The sequence below is a fragment of the Phyllostomus hastatus genome, unplaced genomic scaffold (genome assembly GCF_019186645.2).
Source record: "Phyllostomus hastatus isolate PE091 unplaced genomic scaffold, TTU_PhHast_1.1 phas_scaffold_1066, whole genome shotgun sequence".
Lineage (NCBI taxonomy): Eukaryota > Metazoa > Chordata > Mammalia > Chiroptera > Phyllostomidae > Phyllostomus > Phyllostomus hastatus.
In genome coordinates, this window is record NW_025334004.1 from 6558391 (window position 1) to 6585906 (window position 27516).

General features: G+C 36.8%; 1 protein-coding gene across 7 annotated transcripts in view; it reads right to left on the reverse strand.

Moving 5' to 3' along the window:
* The window catches only part of CPEB3 (cytoplasmic polyadenylation element binding protein 3), a 177528-nt gene that overhangs the window by 101869 nt on the left and 48143 nt on the right, over nucleotides 1-27516 (reverse strand). For 5 of the 7 annotated variants that reach the window (XM_045854203.1, XM_045854204.1, XM_045854205.1 and 2 more), the window contains exons 3-4: nucleotides 12840-12999; nucleotides 5104-5160 (exon numbers count right to left, since the gene is read on the reverse strand). In XM_045854203.1, coding sequence (XP_045710159.1) covers nucleotides 5104-5160; nucleotides 12840-12999 — 217 coding nt within the window. The remainder of the gene's footprint in view (nucleotides 1-5103; nucleotides 5161-12839; nucleotides 13000-27516) is intronic. The other 2 variants (XM_045854209.1, XM_045854208.1) reach the window with 1 other exon arrangement.

Genomic DNA, 27516 nt, shown 5'->3' on the forward strand with positions numbered 1-27516 from the left:
GAGAGAAACATCAATGTGCAGTTGCTGGGGGTTATGGCCTGCAACCCAGGAATGTACCCTGGCTGGGAATCGAACCTGGGACACTTTGGTTCCCAGCCCGAGCTCAATCCACTGAGCTACGCCAGCCAGGGCTTGAACATTTAGATTATTTATAATTTTGGCTATTATGAATAATGCTGATAATAAACACACACGTCTTTGTGTGAACATATGTTTTCATTTTTGCTCTTGAGTAAACTCCTAGAACTGAGTGGGTGTATGTTTAATTGTTAAAGAAAACTGCCAAACTCTTGTCCAAAATGGCTGTACCATTTATATTCCAAGCATCACTGTATGGCACCTTTAAAAGTGACAAATATCATGAGAGATACAGCAACTCTTATGTCCCAAAGAAGGTACACATTCCAAAGTCAGAGGACAGAGGCAAAAAGCATTTCATGAAGAAAAAATGATTTACACTAATAGAGGTAGTAATGTACCCCAGTATAGCCATTGTAGCCCATGAGAGACTTGTAGGGGCTCTATCTTAAATTCCACCAGGGAAACATCTCTCTAAACATAACCAATGTAAGGAAAAACTCATGTTTTGAAAGTCTAACATGTAAAGAAAAGGAAATCTTAAAAAAGGCAGCAATAAAACTGATGTAATCCATTACAATAGCAGCTCGCCTGAGATTTACTAGTCAATCACGATGCTAAGTCTTGTAAGATTTATACAGGCACACTTGTTTTGTTGCACTTTGCTTCATTCTGCTTCACACAGGTTGTGTTTTTTACAAATTGAAGCCAAGACCAGCAAAAAGGTTATGTCTCACTTTACTGCAGTATGCCTATATATAGCCACTTGAGTGATAGTTACCTCCATTTTGCAGATGAGGAAACTAGAAACACTGGAGTTAAGAATGTGGCCCCAAAGTCATAATTTGCAGGAAGTGGAACCAGACTTGCCTGACCCTAGACGATGCTTTTCTTGGCTTTACTAATTCACTGCTCTCTCTGCAGTTTTCACATGCCTTCCAGCCTGCTTGGAAGAGACCTCCTGGAAGCTGAGTGATACTACCTCTTAAGCCACACTGTTTCTAGTACTGTAGACATTAGGCAACTTTCTGATATTAACTGTTTCCCAAGCCCACTCTCTATTTGGAAAAGGAGGAGTTAACCAGTCAAAAGGAATCAAGTAAATATACTCAGCAGTGATTATCTCTTAGAGCACAGGTGTCAAACTCATTGTCACCGGGGGCCACATCGGCCTTGCGGTTGCCTTTAAAGGGCTGAAATAATTTTAGGACTGCATAAATGTAACTACTCCTTAACTGTTCAGGAGTTGAAATTACATTCGGCTCTTTGAAAACAACCATGAAGCTGATGTGGCCCCCGATGAAAATAAGTTTGACACCCTTGTCTTAGAGAGTAAATTATAAGACCAGACATTCTAGTTTTGACATTACTGACCATAAATTTGGATCACTTGACTCATCAACAGCCTTTTCTGAGGACCATCATAACAGAGGTAAAAATCACCAAGTCAGGCATCAATTCTGTATAAGCCCACAAGTGCTAAACTCAACTCTATACCTAGAATGTAACCAAAACCACAAAAAATAGGTGTATTACCAGGTTAAAAGGAAGAGGCAATATTGTTTCAGAACTTTTTTTTAAAGATTTTTTTAAAAGATTTTATTTCTTTATTTTTAGAGAGGGAAAGGAGGGAGAAAGAGAGAGAGAGAGAAACATCAACGTGCAGTTGCTGGGGGCCATGGCCTGCAATCCAGGCATGTGCCCTGACTGGGAATCGAACCTGCGTTGTTTTGGTTCGCAGCCTGCACTCAATCCACTGAGCTACGCCAGCCAGGGCCAGAACTAACTTTATGTAAGAAATACCAAACAAGTGGCAGGTCTTACTGGGGAATTTCTTCTCCCATCTGCCCTTCTATATTCTACAATACTTGAAGACCTAATATTTTCAGGAAAAGCCAGAATTTATATAACTCTCAGTTTCCTCCCCAAAGGTCATCCTGTTAATTCTTACTAGATTCATGACCTTAAATAGGATATATCAGTAGATTCTTTAGCTTTATACAAATCTTGCCAATCCTTCCACACCCTAAATGTCTACAGATCTGTTTTCTATAGTTGTATCCTATCTTCTTCTCCCAAGTTCCACTTTCTGTCTCCTAGATGACATTGGCAGTGGTGATTCTCAGAGGAAAGTATAACTGAAAGGTATGCACTAGGAACATCAGGAAAAAAAGGGGGAATTGGTCCACTCAAAACATTGAAAGTAGCACCAAGAAGTGAGAATGCTCACCATGTTACCTGTCTTTACCATCAAGTCAGGAGAGCTGAGAATATGATGTCTTCAGATGAGATTTGGGTTTTGGCGAGATCATGGAAAAGATCATGGAAGGATAGGTTTTTTGAAAACACAGTGAATGGTAGTGTATACATAGAGTTAGGAAGCATAGATTTTGCATAGCAAAAAAGTGTAAGAAAGAAGGAACTACAAAAAAAATAAGAACAAAGAAAGAAGGAACTACAACTGACTCACATTTCTTGTTTTAAATTTAACTATTGACTCAATTTTTTTAGCCAGTCTCTTCCTGTCTAAAAATACAGTTTGACTTCAACCCAGTATCTTCCAATAATCACAAATTCTGAATTAATAATGTTTCAATGACTTGTGGCTTGATATTTCCATTATTCCTATAGGAAAGATGAGGGAAAGGAAGGACAGACCAGTCACAGGACAATAATGGTTGGGCTGACAAGTGGTAGGCATAGGAGGAAAAACAAAAAACACATAGGTGCGTTTGTGTGTGTATTACATATGTAAGTCACCAGATGGGCTGGGCCCAACTATACAAAAACTTATAAAAAGCTTTATCTCAGCAAATACGTCAAAGCCTGTAGGTCTTACAAATACCTTCTAAGGGAGGATATTTTATTTATTCTGATTAATTTCAAGTTACAGTCAACCTTGAAAGAGAACTGATATAAGTAATATAAATGTCAAACTCTGTTTTTATGGTTAACTTTGAGGAGACTACATGACAGCACCCAGAGTCCTTTGAAGACTGATACACTGATATTTACCATAAGTTGCAAATATGCATAACTCTTGAGCATTTGATGTAGATATTGGCAAAAATGACCTTTTTGGTATTTTAAAATATATTACAGATTCAGAGTCTTCGGTTTGAATGCAATCATTAAGATGACCTAATCCAGTCCCCTTCTCTTACAGATGAGAAACCTTAGAGGCTAAAAGGGACATTTTAAGTAACATGCACAAAGTGGAATGAACATAAACAAAATCTCTTATTAAGAAGCAGAAAATTAAAGAGAATCAAACCTTTTAAAAAGAAATATGTCTTCTAGCTTCACTTTTTTACACAGAAAGTCACAAGTTATATCTCTCCTTCTTGCAAAAGAGGACTCACATCATGTCAAATTAGATCTTTTCTCAAATACACACTCATTCTTCAGGCAAACACACTACCATGCTGTTCGTGCCTTCAACCTAGCTGAAGTGTTTTCACAAACATTCACAAAATCACTGAAGCTCAGTAAGATAAGCATGCCTATTAATCTTCACCCCAATGTAACTACTTCTAGGAAAAAAATTTAGATAGCATAATCTAAATGTAAAGTGACCTTTCTATTAGAAATTAGAATATAGAGGTGAATAGTCTGGGATTTTTACTGTTCCCAAGACTCTCCAAAACAGGGGATACTAGCTATTTAGAACAAAATGTGCATTCCATGAGGCAGATACTGCATCTTCAAGCACTGCCAAGGTTCTCTGCAGTGCTCATTGGAGGCAGGCTATGTATCAGAACCAAAAGAAATATGAAATACATAATTTAGAGATAATCTAAAATCTGCCCTAAGGAACTCTACTGGCATTTTAACATCCCTACTCAAGCAAGAGGGAAAAGGGTAATATCGTATATTCCTACATTTACCCAGTATGTAACCTCCATGTATATCAAGAGCTAGCTTGTATATCGGAGAGGATAGAGTGGACAACCTAATTATCACTTGTTTGGTAGGGGAGAAAACTTAAGGCAATGGCTTATGTAGGTCCTTCTGACAACTGACAATTTTAGCTGAGATGACATCAGCAGTGGTGATTCTCAGAGGAAAGAATAACTGGAAACTATGCACTAGGAACACCGAAGAATGGGAAATTGGCCCATTCAAACTAAGGAAATAACTGAGAAGTGAGAATGCTCACATGCTACCTGTCTTTCCCATCAAATCAGGAGAGTTGAGAATATGTCTTCCACAAAGTATTTGGTCCATAGACACTTGGAAGGAGAACTGATGCCAGCCAGATATTTCTTCCAGTATTAATTAATACAATGACTTTCTTGTTAGTAAGGTTTTGACGCTCCAGACTCAATCCAACAATTATTACTAACAGAAATATTTCTAACCTGCAAAGCTCTTGACACCTCCACTAATGGGAGACCCCTGATGTAAACTCCACTAATGGGAGACCCTTTATGTCCAGTTTGATGCACCTATTGGCTATCTACCAAAATGAGAAAATTCTGAGTTATATATAAATAAGTTGAGTTATTCATTCACATTCTCTAACCTACTCCCTCTCTCTCTCCACCTCCCTCCTTTCTTTCTCTTCTCTTTCCTTACTCCATCCCAATGGTATGTAGCAGGGGTTGGAGAAGTTATCCATAAAGGACCAGATAGTAAAGAGTCTAGGCTTCTTGGGCGCTGCCATTGTAACACAAAAGTACATACAGACAATCCATGACTGAATGGACATGGCTGTGTTCCAATAAAGCTCTTTACAAAAACAGTCAGTGGGCCAGATTTGTCTCACAGGGCTATAGTTTGTCAGCCCCTGGTATACAGTAGCCATTCTCAAACTTTCGCCACCATCAGAATCTCCTACAGTTGCTCCCAAATGATGCTTATGCTGCTGGTCCAGGCACCACACTTGGACAACCACTGGTATAAAATAACGGTCTATATTGCATTCATTGAAAGGTTGAAATATAATAAACAATTTAAAAAGTGGAAATAACATGCTGTAAACTTGACTGCTAATTTTATAGAATATTTCACATGAAGACTTACTGTTAAGTGCCATAATATTATCTGTTCCTGGATGGTGGAAATTTATTCCCATACGTCCTAAAAAATAAAATAATTTTATTTTAAGCACAAAGAAAATAATGCTTAATATAATTGTTTCAAATACATTATAAAACATGAAGATTACAAAAAGCTAAAACAAATTAATCCATAACAAACAATGTTATCCAAGGCCATAGCAATTACAACAGTTTTAAAATCAAGTCATAAAATATACAAATGAAAAATCTTAAAACAAAGCCAAAGTCTCAACAAATAAACAGAACAAAACAAAGCAAAAAAGAAGCTTCCATTATAATTGCCTGAAATTTTAATGCCAACTCCCGCATTCATTTTAAACATGCCAACTCCCCGATTAAGCATTTCATTTAATGCACCATTCATAGTGCCCTTCAAATTCAAGCAGCAGAATAATGAATTCAAGAAATATATAAACTTAAAGCTTAGAAGGAATAAAAAGATAAAGGTCTCAGAGTGACTCAAAAATGCAACCATTATAAGAATGGCAACTGGAAGATGATAAAATTTATATAATGGGCTAGGGAACAATGACTGGCCTCAAAATCTAGGGTTCTTATTGTTGCCCCTATCCCTATCACTAACATAAACTCACACAGGTAGTATATGACCTTACAGTAGTAATAGGGGTTGCAAACTTCTGCCCACACTGACTCACTACCTGTGCTTGTACACCTCCTCTAAGAATGATTTTTACCTTTTTAAAGGGTTGTAAACACAAAGATTAAAAAACAAATATAATATGTGATAGAGGCCATGTGGCCCACAGGCCGAAAATATGTATTCTCTGGCCCTTTACAAAGTTTGTCAATCTCTGGCCTATGAGATGACAAGAATAAATCAGCTGTTTCAACTAATACCTTCCAGGGTTAAGAGTAGAAGATGTAGACATTTGGTTTGCTTTTTCATTAACTATTTAGATAAAGGAGGTGGATATATGAATAGAAAAATGAAACAGAGAGAGTTTTTTATGGGAAGAATGTACTTGTATGTTTTCTTGACCAATTCCTGCAATGATATCATTATTCAAGAAATGCTTTTACATAAAGCTAGTATCTACAAACTTGGCTCTGGAAGGTTTTCATGTCCAATTATGTCAAGAGTTACCATGAAAGTCTCAGGGAAATGTTAATTTTAGGTCACTACCATTGTTTAAATAACTGTTAGTAGTATTGGGGGTGGGAAGAATAATGCAGAGAAAGCTGGAGATCAGAAAGAAACAAATACAGCGTTACATGTAATGATGGTAAAAGGTCAGTCATCACTTGGTTTGCTAAAAAGCAGAAAACATTTTGCTTTTCCTGGTATCCTCTCTAATTCTGTTGGCCTCTTTGACCCAAAAGATCTCTGGATCAATATCATCAATAAAAGATACTACAAGAAACTCTGGGTCAATGCCACACCCACCAGAACTGATTATTTAGGTATAATCTAATTTTCCCCAACTAAATGCAGTCTATTTAGTAAAAGCACTTATATCTTCTTTAAGCTACTTTCTTTACCTCTTCAAAAATTAATGTTCAGATTATAAAGTACAATACATTTCATTGGAGAAAAATTAGACAATTCAGAAAAATGAAGAAAACAAGATCACCAAAGACAGGCTCTGTTAACATTTTGGTTTACGGTCTTCCAGTTTAGGGAGTGTATATATGTAAAGGTTTCTTTTCTAAAACTGGAAATTATTTTATAATTTTATTTTTTGTTTAATATATTATATACCTTAAGTCTTACAGGGATTTTGGAGGAGAGAAAATATGTATAACAGCAAAAGAAAAGCTGATTCCAAATTCAAATGAGGCCATTTTTCCCCTTTCTTTTGTCCAACAAACACTGCTGTTTAATCAGCTGTGAAAACAGAATCAAGTGTGTGACATCTGGTGATTTTTGTTAATGCAGTCTGGTGCTGCCAGCATGACATTTTGTCACCTGTCTGTGGTTTGCTATTTTTAAATTGTTCTTGTCAGCTAGCTATCTTTTAAGTATAGTGTAAAATATAAGGTTTCGAAGACGGAGGAAGGTATGCTTGGTTTTACTGAGCTAAATGATGCTGTGGAAATCTGAGACTGTGCCCCACTTTCCCCACTGCACAGGGTCTGATAAATGGGGGTGAGAGAGGGTAGAGGGAGAGTTCGGAGAATAGGGTTCCATATGGTTACTCAGACTGTAAAAATCAGTTTTATAAGCTCAATTCACATTCATATTTAAGAGGCCAGTTATAAAAAACTACCTGTACTGTTATTCAAAGTTTCAGAGTCAAACTAAACCCACATTTCTATAAGTCCAAAATCAAAATTAGAATTTTTATTAATTCATAATTAGGAGAGTCACCTCTTCACTTCTGCAACATGTTATGTGATAGGGAAAAACTGCTGTATCTTCCTCTAATCATTCCCATTTACTCTAAAAAGTTGAGTCCTTCAAGAGACCTTCCCAGAAGAGAAACTGGGTGCCATGTTCTAAAAAAGGTTATAAGACAAAATGGATATTCTAGTAGATTCTGTTTCACACTACTTTACTCTATAAAGTTGAAGAGACAGTCCTTCAAAAACAAAGTAGCCATAAGAAGTAATATATGTAAAAATACAATAAAATGTTTTAAATCCCTTTCAAGGAAAAATGATAAAAGTTTGATACTATAATATTCTAAATACATCCCAAAGAACCAAGAAGCAAAAGCTGTGAGCTTAGACCTGAGGTCAAATCCTAGTTCCTTTGCATACCAGTAGTGGATAATTTTTAGCATGTTATCAATTCCTTTGTGCCTACTATGTTTCCTCATTTCAGGCTATACTCTGGAACAATTAAATCAGAAATTCTGGAGGTAGTATACATGATTAAAGTACCCATAGTCTTTTTCTTTGCAGGGGAACTCTCATGCAGGGGAAAAAAACTCTCATGCAGGGGGAAAAAACCCCTCAGGTGACTACACTGCTATATTGAAAGGATCACTGGGCAAATTAATGGGTGGTACCTATATGAAAAAAATCACTCGACTTCTATCTACTGTCCTCCCTCTTGTGTATCAACAGAACAAGAACAATCCCTTTTTGCTAACTCAGAACATGTGCCCTAAAAGTCTAATCTGCTAACTTGCATACAACACAAACTGATAAGAGCTGAAGGAAGATAGCACAAACATAGAACTAGAGTAACAATTAAAGTAGGTGAAGAGACAGTTTACTTTTCTGAACAAACTAAATATAACTAAGCTGCACTTTTTCTAAAACAAGAGAATCTCAACATTCCACCAAAAGGGCCAATTTTGTGAAAGGCTATATATACCACTAAATTTAAATTGTAGTGAATAAATAAAAATGCCTCTGTATCAAAGGAGTGGTACCTATTCCTTCCAAATTTCTGTCAATCTAAATGTTTTAAAGCACTATCATCAGAAGATAGCTATTTTTGCCCACATTTGAAAAGCAAACCCTTCAGGGTCAGTTTTCAACTGACACCTGCTCGTTTCATTTTTCAAATTTCAGTTCCATGAATGGTGAAGGGAGAGAAAATTCTAATATATAAAAATGTTTCCACAAGCACTACCCCCAAGTGGTCAGCCAGGCCTACTCTTCTGTTGTAAAAGGGAGACTACATGGATGAGAGAAAGGGTGACTTTTTCTGTTAGTTGTTTCCCCCCCCACCCCAAGATGTCTGCTGTGTTGTGCTATACCAGCCAGGGGACAGGTCCTTGCTTCTCAATGTCACCTACACTGCCCAGTACACGGTGGCTGATATTTCCCTGTTCTTCTTTACTTCTCCCAGTGCTTTGTCTTCTTTCAACATTAATCCTAAGAGAAGGCATGATTAATCTAACCTAATGACCCCAGGTTTTCAGAGGGGTTCCCCAGTGGCAGGAGGAACTCCCATCCTTAGCAGCAAGTCAGCAGACCACTATAAGGAGGATATAAGGATGAACCTTCTTCCCTATCGCTTATTTCCAACGCCAGAACTCCCCTTAATCCTCATAGTTATGAGGAGTTGAATATCCCTTCAGTCCACTAGAAAAGAGGGCAGAGAACAATTCCTCCCACCCAGGCCCCACTCTTGTACCAACCCAAGGATTTTTGTACTTAGAAAAGAAATAAGAAACAGTTTTAATCAGTTCAACACCCATCTCAAAACTCTCCTCTTCTCCTGAAGGCATTATTTCTAATAAACAGGAAAAGTCATACATAACATGTAAGAGACAACAGGTAATTATTAAATTGTGATTCTGCTATAACCAAAAACTATAATTTGAGAACTTTAAGAAGCCAAACATTACTCTAATTTTTATTTCTATAAGGGTTCTGTAATCTGATCAACACTGCAGAAAACATTCCTCAGGGTGCTATGAAGAAAGCCCAATTCGACTTTTTTTCTACATTACTTGACATTTTTATCATAGGGCAAAAGTAGGGGGCCTTTTAAAATTTTTCTACAAACATCTTCAATGATGACTTAGTATTACGTACATGTAACTGGAAAACTGTTAAAACTCTATACTAAAACAGAAATCTTATTACTTCCTCAAGTTCCTACTTTGTCATTTCTCCCACTAACCCTTTCTTTCCCTCTGAATCAAGAGAACAGCTGAACAAAGGATTTCTCATTAAAGACATTTCTAAAATTAAATATCACTGTGAACATAATTTCACTACGTTCACTTTAAGTACATCATGAGGTTCTTTATTTTTCATGAATGTGATATCCTATTTTAGTATACCTTCTTTACATTGTTCAGATATGCAATTTTGGAAAGCCAACATAGCTTAGAAGGATTATTTTCCTTTCACTCCTTTAGGTGGTTTTGATAAAGATAATCATTATTTATCTATGGCAAATACAAAATTTTGACAACTTGTATTTGAAAGCTGCAGTCTAGCTAGAAGGAAATGTTGTAGGAATACAAAGGTTTAATTTATTACCCAGGCCAGGCAGTAGGGATACCACTACATTTGAGCAGTGTCTAGTGTCAGGAACTTTATCTGACTCTATGAAGTAGGTGTTTTATTTTAATGATGAGGACACAACTTTGAAGAGGCTAAGTTATCTAGATCAACAGCTAACTAGAGGCACAGCCAGAATCCAAACATAGGTCTGAGGGACTGAAAAGTCAGAAAGGTTGAGTTGACATTTCATCTACTCTACAGAGAATATAAAATGTCTGGAAGAATGTTAATAAAAATAACAATCTTTGTTATCTCTAGGTAGTAAATCTCAGGGGACTTTTTCTTTTACTTTCCTTTTTGTCTTTTTATGAACTACTTGAATTTCTTACAATGAGAAAGAATGTATTGTTTTCTAAAGCAAATTGAGCTCTAGAGGAAAACGCCACAACAAGCAAGCATATAAAAACCCCAATGACTCTATAACTTGAGTTTTGAGACCCTCAAAGTAGTGCTGCCATGTTCAAGGGGAGAAGAGGCCACTAAAGACAGGAGGGAAAACAGAGTGGAGCAGAGGGAGGCGTTTCAAGACAGACTCACAGAGGCCACGTGGCATGTCTTCTGCCTACCACATTTCTCATAAAGCCCAATTCACCTAGATGTTAACATTTTTTATTTTTAATTGAGTAGGTGTTTACATCTTTTGACCCAGAAACCCTCTCTATGAATTTTCCCTAAGAAAAAGCTATGTGCAAGAACTCATCCATGGCAGCATCACCTACAATGGAGAAAAAAGCTGGAAACAACCTAAAAGTCCAAACTCTAGACCTACCAATAAATTATAAAGACCAGATAAAAACATGGGTAATGATTATTATGTGGGAAATAGAAAAATAAAGGATAAACCATCACAATGGTTCTTTATTTTTAAATGACCTTTGTGTTATTTATTAGAAGGAATAAGGATCAAACACGTGATGCCGTAAGTCAGATCTAAAAGTCTCCTAGCTAGAAAAGGGAAGCAGGAAGCTCAAACACCCTAACCAGGGAACAATGACATGAAGATGTAATTGAACACGGCAAGTAGTCCTTTCACAGGAAATCAGTGTGGGTGGTATGATGAACCCAGAGGTTGCAACTATATTGAAGATGTAAAAAAGTACATATTTAATGCCTACCAATTTACTAGGACACATTCTGTAAGTACAATGCAGAAAGCTTTTACAGATGAAAGCCCACACTTGCAAATATAGTGAAGAAATTTATGCTGAGGTAGTTAGATATGCAAAAAAACAACTGGCCACTACAATTGGAATAAGGTATTTACATCATCCCACAGTGAGGTACACTCCTTACACTTTGCTGGGGCTACTCTCAAAAGGCAGAGGGCACAGTAGCACCTGCTTAAACAATACCCACAAAATTGTGGATAATTATTTTACAGACTGTAAACTGAGATGCTTTTATAATCTTTTATTGCTGGAAGAATACAGACTAAGACAAGACAGGTATGCATAAAGAACAAGGGCTAAATATTTCAGATTAGAAGAGGCTTACAGCTTGTGCGAGGTAGAGAAAGAAGACAAATGCGGCCTTAGAAGATAATAAAAACACAAAATCGTCTGTGACTATCAGTGGCTTCTTTTTTTAACATTATTCTGACTTCTGAGTGGAACATGTTTTAAATTACCATGTACCTAATCTTTCGACTGAAGACAGACATAGTAAATGTCAGTGACTAAATACAATGGATAAATGATAGTTTTTTTTCTACTTTTAAAGGCTTTAAAATATGGTTTTTCTCAAAATCCTTTCTTTTCTTTATAGTCTGTTAACTACTTTCTTTTCACTGGAAATTGAGGACTGCAGCAGAAAATCATGAGTGTGACAAGAAAAGGATGAAACAGATTTCTGGTGGGGCTGGAGGAAATGACTATCAGGTGTTCACAGCCAGTCATGCCCTGAAAGAGCCTGGGAAGGACCAGAGGGGAATCGATTCCTCACAACTCTGGAGGACAGAAGGGTTCACACAAGATGGGCAACCCAGTGCCTAACTACAGTTTCCTGATAGCGAGGCTCTAACCCCAAGCACAGTGGATATTTCAGCAGAAAATTTCCATTACAGTATTGAAAAATACCAAAGGGCCCCTAAAACATCCTATAACCTATAAAAAGAACTATCTGTAATTATGAGCATAACATCAGCCTCGATCCTGAATTTACATGGGCTATAAAAATAGAAGTCCTAGTATTGCTGACATTGGGCCTTTCCGACTTCTATTTAACCCAAAACATTTATATACTTTAAGACATTTTTGTTGTGTTTTTACCTTAGAGAATACAAAGGTGTTGCTGGCTGTTGCTAAGTCTGTGTGGTGTTACTTCCTGTATTAGGAAATTGACTGTATTTTAATAAAATGAGACCCATTTCTGTGAAGTATTCTGAAGTAGTCTTTGGAGACTGGTTTACTACATCTCATATTTCCTAGCAGTATACTTGAGCTTAAATGAATTATTCAGGTTCAGCTATGGATTCCAAATGCACGAAGCCCCAAAAATTTGGCTTCTAGTCTCATGCTATTACTGCAACCTCAGCTGCCCAACACATGCTTCTGCCAGACATTATGAGTAAAGCAATCAACCTTGAAAATCATAGGTAGCTGAGCCCAGGTTTTTAAAAAATCAATTTTAAATACATTCCACAATGCTTTATAGAAGCAAACGAAAACAAACAAAAAACAAACAAAACCAAAAAAAAATCACAATGATTAAATAGCTGATTTTTGTTTAAAACACCAAGCAAGGAATGGACATATGAATATTCCTAACCTGCAAAATGATTCCTCCACATTATATCAGCGAAACTCATTGGTGGGCCACTGGGAGGGTAGTGTTTACCTTTCAGAGGCTCATGATCAGTCCTTATCATATCCATTAAGGAGTTCTCCAACGAGTGCAAGTTAAAAGTGTCATAGGGCCTACTCCGGTCCTAAAAACAAAAACACAGAACAAGATAACACATAAAATTACTTCATAAAATCAATACCGTATCATTTCCTTCTTGCCATGTATCGATGACATCAATTACAATTCCAAATAATTCTAATAACACACAGTCATTCTTTTCATTAAGAATAATGAGTTTTTTAAAAAAGAATAATGAGTTATTTCAGAATGACACTAAACTTACATGAATGCTGTAATTTTAAAAAAATGACTTGGCAACATTAAGTTTAATACAAGTTTCCATTATTACTTAAGTTGCATCTTTTCCCTAATATTCCTTCATGTATATGTCCCACTACTTCAGACTGACTTTCCCTCAAGTGAACTAAAAAACTAAATTTAAAAGGTAGAGTCAAGTGAATTGGATTTGTGCTCCGTCCCCCGTCAAATGAAGATTCTTTTCAAATGAATGCAGATTTTTTTCCTCTGGAGGAAGACTATATTTAGGAACTATTAGTCTACAAACAGACATACTTTCCTGAAAAACCAAAAGGTTGACTAGTTTCAATGTAATTCAACTGGGTATTTAACATTTATTACTGATAATAAGGTCCATACATTAAGTATACATTTTAATAATTACAGTATGTTCAAATACTAAAATTATCTTTTGAAAAGCATTCACATGAGAAAACTTTAACCCAATGTAGTGTTTTCATGAGGTTAGAGTCAAAAAGACTTTGCAACCAGAAAGCTAATGCAAACTAAGAAAAAATAATTGTTCTGCCACATTTCATGCAAGCCCATAGGAGACAATCACTGGCACCTTATTTTTAGTAGTCTGAGCCTAAAAGGAAGTGCAGCTCATGGCCTAACTGATTACTATAGGGCAGATTTAGTTTGCTTTTGTTTAAGAATAATAAGACAAACATACACCTGAACAACCACACAAATCAAACTACAGCAATGAGAGACTATTTGCAGGATCTTGAACAGTTTATCCAGCCTTGCAAATGATCACTTATCTTCTCCTATATGAACAACAGAATACAAAATGACTCCCTAAGTGAACAAAAAAGAATACAATAGCTAAAAACCTCAGCTACAATGACCATTTTCTAGGTTAAGCCTTAAACCCTTGGACAGCTGTTTTCTTCCGGTTTCTGGAAAGTATAGCTGTATACCTGTCCAGGGAGGCAGAAAGGCAGGTGACATTTCCTCAGCAATGAGCATTAAAAAAAAAAAAAGAAGAAAGAAAGAAAAGAAAGAAAAGAAAGAAAAGAAAGAAAAGAAAGAAAGAAAGAAAGAAAGAAAGAAAGAAAGAAAGAAAGAAAAAGAGAAAAGGAAAGAAAGCAAGCTAGCTTGCCCATAGGATTACTGAATAAATGAATGCAGTACATATGCATGCAGGTCCAAGAAAAGCCCTGAACTAAGAACACGGAGGTAAGAGTGCCGAAGCTACTATAATCAAGTGGGGGCTTTTGGTTACATCATGATCCATCTCTCCAGTCTGCACCTGAAATTCCTCCCTTTATACAAAGGAGAGGATTGAGCTAGGTTATTTCTAATATCCCTGACAACCCCATGCTTTCTTTTTTTAACTTATAGATGAGGAGTAGGGGTGAAGGGCCCAGATTTTGCAAACCTTTAATGCAAGAGTCGAGGGCCACTCCCCTACTAGGTCCCAGCAGTTCAGAAATAAATGCTGTAGCCTAGTCCCTGTTTGTAAGTAACTAGGAGAGATGGACATAACCAATTATAATAAGAGTATGACCCCTGTTTTGACCAAGGAATATATGCAGTACAGTGGAAATGAAGTAACATCTATTTCTTTAAGAACATATATCTGGGTATGTGTTTATTATAATTTTTTTTAAAAATTCACAATATAAAGTTCTAGGTGTCTTAATATGGACCTGCCATGTGACCAAGTATAAGACTTGTCTCAGTTACTCTCAATGGCCTCCGTATTCTCATTAGTAAAAATGTGATCTTAACCTGTGAGAATTAGGTTGAAATTACTTTTTATTTTACTCATATTTTGTTTGCCAAAGGGCAAGTATTCAACATTTCGTAGGATGCTGACACCCCCACCCCATTTTTTTCTTTTTAGCATGCATCAGTTATCTGTCTTTACTGTTGGATGAGAAAGAGACTCAGGATATTTTCTTTGGTTCTCCATTTTGCACTCTACATAATTTAAGAAGGTCCCTTCCTTTACTTTTAAAGTCTTCCTGGAGATCATTTGTTTTGCTCTGGGTTCAAGTTATCAGTGGAAACTCTAATTACTTAAGGCACAGATGGCAAACACAAGGCCCTCAGGCCAAATCCAGCGCTCTACCTTGTTTTATCCAGCCCAGCACCTTGTTTCTACCCAGCAGCAGTGCCAAGCTCTCGCTTAACTGTTAAGAACTTGTTACATTTATACAGTCCTAAAATTACATTCGGCCCTTTGAAGGCAACTGCGAGGCTGAAGTGGGCCCTGGTGAAAAGGAGTTTGACACCCCTTACTTAAGGAGTAAAGCTGAATTTCCAGAAATGCTGGCTTATCTTTCCCCATAAGAGGTACTGTATTCTTCGCCCAAAGAAAAAGCCAAAGGTAAAAAGTATGCTGATGAAAAGGCAAAACGACAATCTATTTATGACACTGACAATCCCATGATAAATACCGAGGACCTTCTATCATACGTGTCCACACTTCCAATGCTGCAGATGTGCGACTGTTTTAAGGGAGGCTAGTGGGTGAAGGGACTATAGGAAATGGCTGTCTGAAGGCATATGAGATCTTTCCAGTCAGGACAGTTTCTTTTTTTCATTTAATTCTTCATATAATCTTCAAAGTAGACAACAATATACTCATTTTACACTGAGGGAGATGAGGCTCAGAGATGACTCAAATCTGGATCTGACCTCAAAACTAATACCTAAGGAGTACAAAAATCTGTCCAAAGAAGTTATTCCAATCTATATGGAATATCCAATGAAGGCTCTATAGGAGCACTGCACTGCATTTAATCACTGATGAAATGATCTTTCTGGGAAGGTGGTAGTGAATTCCTGTCAGACAAAAATGTCAGGTATTAGATGACTACCTGTCAGGAAAATTAGAGGGCATGTTTGGAGGGGGTTCATGTACCTGAAGTGGTTCCCAAATCTATCTGAGATTATCAAAATCACATGTAAAACAGTTTAAATGTAGGTTCCTAGTCCCCAGCTAAAACCCATTCAATCAAAATTTTTAAAAAATAAATGTCCCAGGTGACTGGCCTTATTAGAGAGCCACTAGACTGAATGATTCTTCAAGTTACAGTGTTACACTCATAAATCTGATCCATAAAATGAGGCAGTAAAATGAGGGAAGGGACTAGGAGGACAGCACCAGAAAATAAGCCTGGCCCCTTTGCCAAAGCAGCCCTGCAGTCTTCCAAATGGATTGTGGCAATGGGTGGGCTGGTTTTTTAAAGCACCAACTTTGAAATCAGACATCTGATTTTCAAATTTTGGCTCTGCCACACGCTGGCATGTCACTCTGGAAAATTTTATGCCTTGATTATCTTTCTCTATAAAATAGGGGTGATAATAATTCTCTCTTTATGGTTGTTTTCAGTACTAAATGACAGGATGTACAACAAAGCATTTGTATCATGGTAGCTACTGAAACACTAGGGATAATACAGAGATTTCTGTGATGCCATGTCAGAGTACTGGGGCACAGATTAAAAACCCAGAGGTTCACGGGTGCTAACCTAACAAGGTTCACTAGTGCTCCACGGATGAAAACATATGACATGTGAAATGAATGACAGAATTTGCAGAGGCTTCTTAACTGAACAAACTTTGGTGCTGAGACTTATTTCTCACTGAAGTTAATTCTATCTATGCCTCATCAGTTTACATTTGCTGCATCCTTTTTATTTTACTAGTACTAAACACTGCTGAAATAACTGATTAACCAGGAAGCCTGTAAGAAACAGAAAAAGGATAGAAAAACTAAAAAATTTGCAGTGAAATTCACATAAATTATGCCAAGAACTAACCACAATTTACCATTCAGAAACAAAAGTTACAAATGACAACTAACCTTTTTAGTCTTTTTTCATATTTTGTTTCTGATATAGGGAAAATAAGGAAAATATTGTTTTCATTTGTTTTTAACAAGCAAACACTGCAGGAAGTATTAGAATATTTATAAATAATGCATCCCATTATTGACTCTTTTTTCTCTGAATATAACCAGTGACAGATGTTACTAGTTTCTTGTACGCATACGCAGTCCGCCCCCACTGTACAGCTCATTAGCTCTGCTTTCTTTCTTTCCCCAGCTTGACTTAATATATTAATAAACTATCCAAGTATTTAATATGTGTCTGGCGCTGTTCTAAGTATGTTCAATGCATTCATTCCCTCACAACTCTATGAAGTAGGTAACTTTTATCCCCGTTTTAGAAATTACACTATTAAATCTTGAAGAGATTAAGTGGACTGTCCCAAGGTTACAGGGCTAGTAAGCAGCTGAGCCAGGGCTCAAACCCAGTCAAATCTAGACTGTGCTCTAAATGACATTCATTGTACTGTTTCCCTCACTTCTTCCTACTCTTCCTTAAATCCATTCATAAACATCCCCTTCAATCTAATAGTGACATAGTCAGAGAGAGGACTCTCTGACCCCAACCCTGCCACTCTTACTTGCCCTTGGTCAATAACCCTTCTTGAACTGACAACTAGTTAAACTCAAACAGTAGCCTAATCTATATCCTCCAGCACGTGCCTGTACCTGCCTCTACCACCAGCTTTATCCCATGTACCTGCCTTTTCCTTGGGAGAGAAATTCAGGACCCTTTCTCCCCTTTCTGGATTACTTCCAGACATTTCCTCTCCTATAGAGAGATACAAGAGGCCAGGAGCATCTGAGAAAAAAGCAGCTCTGGAACCAAAAAATAAAAGTTAATCATGGTGCCAACTGTATGCCAAGCATTGGGTTAAATGTTTTATAGACATAATCTCAATTCTTATCACAACCCTGCAGGGTAGGCATTATCTCCATTTCACAGAGGAGAGAACTGAGGCTCACAAAGGTTATGTAACTGCCCAGACTTTAACTGTCTGTAAAGTCACAAAGCTGGTCAGAAGCCAGGATGTGAACCCAGGTCTGTCCAGTGCACTCTGGGTCCTGTTCTAATGCTTCTGCACTGATCAGTTGCCATGTGTGCAGTGAACAATGGTGGCTTGGCTGGGAAGAAAGGGACACAGACAGGATCAAAAATCAAAACATGGATAGATGTTTGAAAGGGCTAGGAAAAGATCAATGGGGTTATGAAATAATATAAAAAAAACAAAAGAAAGAATTCTTGAAAGAAGGTTCTCCTATTTATCATACAGCTTCAACATATGTATGGATAAAATATTCCAAAGTTAAATGCATTCGACACATAAGAAAATTTTAACACACAAAATTAGCTGTTTCTAAATTTCCACCCAACTGCTCCTACTTTCTAACTAGATTATACTACTTGAGATCATCTCAACTCCTTGTCTACATTATAAACACTATTTAAGGATAATGAATATGTTTTATCTATTTTTTAAATGGACATTCAATCACATAGTTAATATGTGAACGTATTCTTTTCCAACATACACACACAAGGGCTATTACAGGAGGGGAAATGTCTCCAATCCTGTCTTCTTGTACTCTCTTCTGACTACTATATACATTTGGCATGTATTCTTTCAGATGTTTAAAATATGGGGTCTGGCAGAAGTAATGCCTGCTTAAGTGTGGTTGATAGGGTAATAATATGGGTGTGATCATTTATAGTTTTAATTTGAACATTTCACCTAAAATGTCATTGGTCTGCTAGAGTGTGATACTGCTATGTTACAGAGTTACATGCTTATAATTTTATAATAAAAAAGGGGTGTTATTTGTGCTGGACCCTGTATATTCCTATATATGTACCCACAGAAAATATACAATGTTTTATGTTACTTTCTATTAAACATAAAAGTATACATACTGTTCTGAAACTTTGACCAATATTGTGCTACTGAGATCAGACCATTTTTAATATAAATATTAACTATTCTTGACTCTCCACCACCCAACCACACACACATCCCTCCTACAAGTAAATGCATGCTGGCTATGTTAAGAGAATCAAATAATCATCCCAGTGTACATTCTATAACAATTTTTTCTGATTTTGAGATTTCATTCTCAACCCCCAATTTTCTCAAATTTTTTGTCTGGCCCTTTAACTGCATCTCTTCTGTGCTTGGCCTAGGTTGGCACAATGGTTTCCTGACCCCTGGTTTTTATGAAGGACACCACTAATAATGAAACAAGAATATATGAACTTGCCATCCTAAGTAAAAACCAAGGAGGAAATACACATCCAAAAACTCAACATGTGATTTGAAACACAGAATCTGCTTAAAAGAATTATGAAGGTCCTGACTGGTGTGGCTCAGCTGGTTGGGTGTCATCCCACAAAGCAGAAGGTTGCCAGTTTTATTCCCTGTCAGGGCACATCCCTGGGTTGTGGGTTCCGTCCCCAGTTGGGGAGTACCCAAGAGGCAACCGAACAATGTGTGTCTCTCACATCGATGTTTCTCTCCCTCTCTTTCTCTCTCCCCTCTCTCTAAAAATAAATGAAATCTTTTTTTAAAAAGTACCATGAAGAATTAGATAGGACATTTAACGATGCTCTAAACCAATCAGTGCTGTTATTTGTCAGCACCTATCAAAAGGATGAGGTTCTTAAATCAAACTGAACTTTACTATAGTACTGAACAGCTTGACATACATTTGCCCTCAATGGGGGTGTCCTACCTTTTAGCATCTCTGGGCCACACTGGAAGTAGAAGCGTTGTCTTGGACCAGATTGCCTCCAGTACATGCCCCAACCAGCAACTGAACCTGCAGCCTAGGTATGTGTCCTGACGGGGAATCAGACCCTCAACCTTTTAGTGTGTGGGGTGATGCTTGGCCAGCGCTGAATTTTAATATTCTTTAAACTTGTTGTTAAACCCAGTATTCCATACAAGAAATTCTCAAGAATCCTCAATATAGCCTGGAATAAGATTACAATGTACAAATTAACAACTTCCTCATCTTTTTCTTCTTGAAGATGACTAATTCCAACTACTTTAACCTTTTTAGCAGATAGCATTTTTCCTAGTGCATAGCAGCAAACCAAGCTCAGATTCTTGAGAAGTTAGTTAAAAAAAAAATAGGCAAGAGGATAGTTTCACCTGCTCAGAGATGCTCACAAATTAGATGAACACGACAACTTGAAGCACAACCCAGCAATTTTCGCCTAATCTCTTCTTGTTCCCTCCCATCCCCAATCTTCCTTCACAGCTCTTCTCATAGGTTTTCCATGTAGGTCAGATAAGAGGCCCAGTTCATCAGACACAGGGAAGATAGCTCTTGGAATTACCTATTCACCTGAAATGACCTACATACTAAGGTCAAATCCAGCCAGGTCAATGCTGAAGCGGTCAACTGGACAAAAAGTACAAATGCCTATTGCTACCACTTCTGACTGTGGTAAACAAGTCAGAGCTAAGTACATATGCACTTAAAAAGAGAAGAGATTATATAGTTTAACAGTGTGCTAGGTAAAACGCAGAAAGTAAGACCTAGGTCTGAGCCACACAGACGTAGGAAGGATACAAAAAGGAAAAGGAGTTACTACCATAGTTAAAAGAAAAGGCTTCAAGAAACTACAAAAAGTAAAGTTGCCTTTTCCCCTGGTTATTGTGCATGAGTAGGCAATCAGTAAATGCCTGCTTTACATTTAAGTGTTCCTTACAATGGTTTCATATTACAAGATTTTCATTTGAAACTAACAAAGACCTCACACCTATTAGTATGGCAGGAAGGAAGGAAGGAAGGACGGAAGGACGGACTTCTGACAACTCCAAATGCTCATTAGGTCACAGAACCACCAGAAATCTCATAAATAACTGGTGGAAATGCAAAATGATATAGCCATTTCAAAAAAACAATTTGGGAATTACTTATAAACTTAAAGATACACTATTGCAAACTAGCAAATCCACTCCTAAGTATTTACCTAAGATAAATAAAAACACATGTCCATACAAAAACCTGTATACAAATGTTTATAACATCTTTATGAAACAACTATTCATAATTTCCAAAACTGGAAAATACCCAAATGCCTGTAAACTGGTGAATGAATAAACAAACTGTGGTATATCCATACAACAGAATATTATTTGGCAATAAAAATGAATGAAGTACTAATATGTGCTATAATATGAAAGGACCTGGAAACACTATGATAAGGGGGGAAAAGTCAGTCACAAAAAATCACATGTATAATTTCAACTATATTAAATGTCCAGAATAGGCAAATTACCCACAGAGACAGAAAGTAGATTAGTCATTGCCAAGGGCTAGGGGAGTCCAGGAAGGATATGGAGATTGACTGCTAATAGGTATGGATTCTTTCTGGGGCAGTGAAGATGTCCTAGAATTAGATAGTGCTGACTGACACATAATTCTATAAATATACTAAAAGTTACTGCATTGTATATTTTAAAAGGGTGAATAAATTTCATGGCATGTGAGTTATACTTCAATAAAGCTATTATTTTTAAAGATTTTATTTATATTTTAGAGGGGGGGAAGAAAGGGAGAAAGAGAGGAGAAAAACATCGATATGAAAGAGAAACATCTGGTGGTTGCCTCTTGCACGCGCTCCATCCAGGCCCGATCCTACAACCCAGACATGTGCCCTGACTGGAAATTGAACCTGTAACCTTTCGCTTTGTAGGGTGATGCCCAACCAACTGAGCCACACTGGTCAGGAAAAAGCTATTATATTTTTAAAGCACTTTTCTAAGGTTTAAATAGGAACTATGACATTATCTGCAAATTGTCTACTTTCCTTATAGGACATAACACCTAGTAATTTTCTTGAACTGTGACTGAAGGAAGGCAAAGTCTTGATTCCAGCTGTTTCATTCAGGAATACTAAAGGACTCAGGTAATTAAACCTAAACCAGAGAACAGTAAAGCTCAAAAGACAAACCTACTGCTGGTCAAGTAACTAATGCCATCCATCACCACAACGTGTGTCATTTACATTTCTATGGGTATCTTTAATGCTCCTCTGAGAGTTAAAGGCAGTTATTGGCCATATTTCTCACAAACACCATCTTCTCATGTCTCCCATTGTTTCTTACAAATTTTTTAATCCCAGAGATTTCTGTTTCACTGTAATGTACTGTGATCTTCAGAAACCAAGCTCATTCTATTTACCATGACTGATGTGCTCCAGCATCGACCTAGGAGCATTACTAGACTGTAATAGATACCTATATGAATAAATACCAAAGTCTGCCCACCCCTGTTCATTTCAATTGTTGTTTGCCTTGAACAGTTAGGTGAGGAGATACACAGCAGAATTGGCAGATTCACCAGAATCTGACAGAGGCCGCTATGTGAATGCTTCTGTTGTGCCCCCCCCCCCCATTACCCTTTATGATCCTTGTATTTAAAAACTTAGCAGCAAAACACAGCTGCTTTTATGCAAATAGTCCTCTGGCAATGAAAGCAATAAAGCAGCACTGTGCCAATTTGGACTAGCAGCTGCCTAGGGCTCTTCTCCTTTTCAGAAACCAACAGATAATGAATGTCATGCCCAGTGTACACACAGATTAACAGTTATGGTCTATAGTCCTTCACAGTCACTCCCTGGCCACCACTGAAGAGGTCAAAAATGTGCACGTGTGTTTACTTTTAGGCAGGGAATCTGGTGAGTACCAAAAACAAAATCCACTCCAAGTTGATGGACTGGGACCAGAGAAAGAGGAACACATTATTTTTTTCTTTTTCTGAACCTTTCTCTTCTAATAGGAAGAGGAGGGAAAACAAAGAAACAAAAACAAACAAAAAACCCCTGCATCTCAAGTTCATTGTGCAATACTGATTCCAGATGAGGCCAATAATAAAAATAAATTAAGTAACCAAACAAATATAACAGGATTGTATGGTCAAAAGCCAAATTCTCTTAACCATTTTTAAAGCTTTATTATTTTTAAATTTTAACGGGTTTACTCCCTAGCCCCTTTTGTCCAACCCATCTCTGACATAAGATAATGCTTCTTTATAAGAATAGCTACCAATTTGTATCTGGGGAGAAGAAATGGATGTGTATATTGCTTTTCATAACAAGCTTTGTAGTCATACAAGTCATAGCTACCAGATAAAGGGATGATTAATACGTGCCAGACCCTGTGCTGAGTACTTTACTTGGATTATTTTACTTAACCTTCACAACTGTCCTATGAGGTAGGTATTATAATCTCTATTTTACAGATAAGGAGACTAAATTTTAAATTCAGTTCTTAATAGGAATCAGGAGTCCTTGAAGAAGATTAATCATACACAAATTATATTATGTAAACATCTCAGGAAGAAAAGAACTTTACATACTTATAAATCTTTAACCTTACCCTCCCTTTAAATGTTACCACATTTAAGACAAACATGTTAAAGCACCTAAAATGTAAAGCATCTGCATTAATTAAAATATTTGGTATTTGGGAAGTTTAAAATTTTCACTTCAAAATGGACACTGTATCATTCTAGTCAAATACCATGAAGGTACTTCACAGATCACAAAGTAAAATGTAATAATTTAGATTAAGGGAAGTTCAGTCAGAATTTCCAAAATGTCTATATCACAGAGTATTTTTCAAAAGTTGGCACTAACGAAATTTTGCCAAGTATGCCAAAGGCTGTTTTACTCTTTCTTCATTTATTCCACATATATTTGGGGGGAACTTTAATATGCCAGATCATTAAAGATAAAAAAAGTTCCCCTTAGTCTCTGTCCACAAGAAGCCAGTTGTCTAGTTTACAGATAATCACTACATAATGAGGTAAATGCAATAACAGAGACATGTGCTTGGCAGTTGGGAGCACAGACAGTGGAGAAATCAAAAGGCTTCCAAGAAAAGAAGGCCAGAGACACAGAGACTCGCACGAATGCCAGGGCCCAACTTTCTCAAGAAATCTGTAAGGATCCAATAAGGAATTCTTCAAAGGATATATAGGATATAGGCTATAAATAGGTAAGACTTAATTTGTAAATACTATTAACATTAAGGATGTAGCTTAGCAAACTCCAGGATAGCATCAGGTTAATTTGTGCATGAATGCATACACTTTCAGAATAATATTGTATCATAAACAAGTCCAACTTCATTTTGAAGACTTTTTTTTTTCTATCTTAAGTCTTTTCTCTGGCATTCAATTTTGAGAACCAAATGTTAGCATTATTTGTTGAGTTGTATCTGTACATATCCATTTTCCAGCATATTAAGGCTACAGTCTAATTTCCCCATATTACCTGTTATTTATACAGAGTACCTCACATCTCACAAAACATTTCCACACACATCCCTGCTCATCTGACTCTCATTAAGGTGTTCTTTTGAGCCTACTTAGTTAGCATGCCCTATCCACTTCAACATATCCCAGAACCTTTCTCCTCTTATTAAACGAACAGCAGGGCTATCAAAAACTCTTGGAATTAAATAATAGCAGAGCTGATCGATATTGGCTGTGTGCCTCATCCTCTTTTAAGCACTTTACATACTTTATCTCATTTCCTCCTCACAAAAGCCTATGGAAGTAAAGACTATTATTATCTTCCCATCTTACAAATGAGAAAACTGAGGCTCAAAGATATCACACAAAAAGTATGAGACAGGAGTCAAACTCAGGGAATTCAGAGCCTTAGAACCACTGTGTTCTTCTGCCTCTAGGATGAGAATCATTCCTAGTTAACAATTCTCACTTGTTATTATCTAATGATTATTTTTCTACTCATCCTGGTGTGGGCTGTGTGTGTTAGGAAAAAGTGTACCTTCTTATATTATTGATTTTTATTCATAAAGCTGAATTCTCAGGAAAAAGGGAAAGCAAAAATGAATAATTCTGAAGTTTTTTTTAGTCTATAATTTTAAATCTCCCTCATACCTATTAAAAAGATGAACAAAAAATATCTTTTTTACTTCAATTTGTGTTTTCCCCTATTTGGGGGAAAAGGGTTACTTAAGACTTGAAGTAATAATTTGCTTATGAAAAGTAACCAAAGTAGGACCTCCTTTGAAGGTATAGCTACTTGAAGGTTCTTCAACTGATTCAACTGATGAAAATTAATTTTATCCCAAAGTGTTGTGGAAACATGTATTGCCCTTCAAAGAGTGAGGGACCAATGTAAGAAATTTATAAATAGGAACATAAATACAGTCGCCCTTCTTATCCATGGTTTCACCTTTGCGGTTTATTATCCACAGCTAACTGCAACCCAAAAATATTAAATGGAAAATTCCAGAAATGAACAATTCATAAGTTTTAAATTGCTCGTTGTTCCAAGTAGCATGATGAAACCTCACAGTGCCCCACTCTATCCGCCCAGGGCATGAATCATCCTTTTGTCCACTGTTATCACACGGTACAAGGTCTGTCCAGAAAGTATCCTTCCCTATACTATGAAAAATAGAGACATTTGTTGAAGAAGATACAAGATACAAGAAACATTGTACATAGGACAATGACTCCTCAGTCCCCTTCAAAGTAGGCACCTTGGAACCTCACAAGTTCTCTCAGCATCTCTTCCACTATTCAAAACACTCTGCAAAATACTTTGCTGGAATTGCCATCAGCTGCCCCATTGTATTTTCCTGAATCTCATCCAGGGTCTGAAATCTCTTCCCTTTCAAAGGTGATTTTAGTCTGGGGAAAAGCCAAGTCACAGGGCACCAAATCTGGGCTGTAGAGGGGCTTAGTCACCTGGGTGATTTGATGTTTCGCCAAAAAAACTCTGCACAAGACTTGATGCATGGGTGGGCACATTGTTGTAATGAAGCTGCCAATCATCAGTTGCCCATAGCTGCGGGCTTCTGAATTATCCAAATAGTTTCTGGGAGAATGTTCAAGCTGAATGCAAAACCTGATGCAAATTTGTTCCTCTACTTACTCAGTCATTTTGAATGTGATGGCCATACAGTACACATGCTCATTCAATAACATCTACCACTCCCACTGACTAGTACAGTGAAGTCATCATTGTTCACACATGTGTATTCCAGTCCACTCTCTTTGACTCAGGTTGTATCAATGCCACACAAACCATTTTTGTTGTATTAACAATGGCTGTACTGTTTCTGGACAGACCTTTGTATATGCGACCAGCTCCTTAAGTCACTAAGCAGTTGTTCTGGTTATCAGATCGTCTGTCTTGGTAACACAGTGCTTGTGTTCAAGTAATCCTTATTTTACTTAATAATGGCTCCAAGGCATAAGAGAAATGATGTTGCCAATTCAGACATACCTGTGAAGTGTTTCCTTTAAGTGAAAAAGTGAGTATAGTACAATAAGATTTTTGGGAAAGACTATATTCATATAACCTTTATAACAGCATATTGATATAACTGTCCTATTTTATTATTAGTTATTGTTAATCTCTTACCATGCCTAATTTATAAATTAAACTTTAAGAATATATTTGTGTAAAAAAAAATCATAGTATATATAAGGTTTGGTACTATCCACATTTTCAGTCTACTGGGGGCTATATCACACATATAAGGGGAGATTGCTGTAAATATATAAACATAAATACATGCTTATATAGAAATACATAGTATTCCTCTTTCCATAGACTCCACTATCAGTGGAATATAAATGTTTTCTGGAGGCAAATCTAAAAACAATCAAGCAGAGTGTCAGTGTTATAATTATTTTTATTTAATGACACTACAGGGTATATATAATATTCTAAAAGCAAAGGCTTAAAAAAGGAACTTTTTTTTTCTTTAAAGAATTTGAGGAAGGAAAAAGGAGAGAAAAACCAAGAAGAAATGAAAAGAAAAAAGCAGACAGAAATCACTATTCATACAACTGTATATACAAGATAATCAGTCTTTTCACTGGAATAGCTATTGGTAGCCAGATTATAACACTCTGCTGCAGTTAGGTAAAAGTATAATTTCATAAATCACAGCACATTACAAGCACTAAAACTTCAATAGAACTGGAGAAGTTAGTTAACCTCCCTGTGGATCAGTTTTCTCATATGAAAAATGTAGATAATAATACCCTCCCTAAACGGATGTTATGAAGATATTTGGAAACCACTTAGTGCACTATATAGAAGTAAGCATGAAATAAGAATTAAGAAAATAAACATGTGAATACTATCCTTCTCTGTCATCATGCAGGAAGGTGAAGATGGTCATATATCATGCTATGGAAGTTCAGAATGAACCTCAACTCTGTTTTCATAATGTAATAATGAACCAAGGTAGTGTCAGGCATAATTTACAGGGTGCAAACTATGGAACTCTGAAAAAGGCAAGTAGCAAATAAATTGCATTCAACTAAATGTCACTGAATACATATAAAGCATATGAAAAATCTACAGCAATTATTTTGAAATAATGGAAAATAAGAAAATTGTTAGAGACCAAAAGGAATAAGGAAAAATATTACACACACACACACACACACACA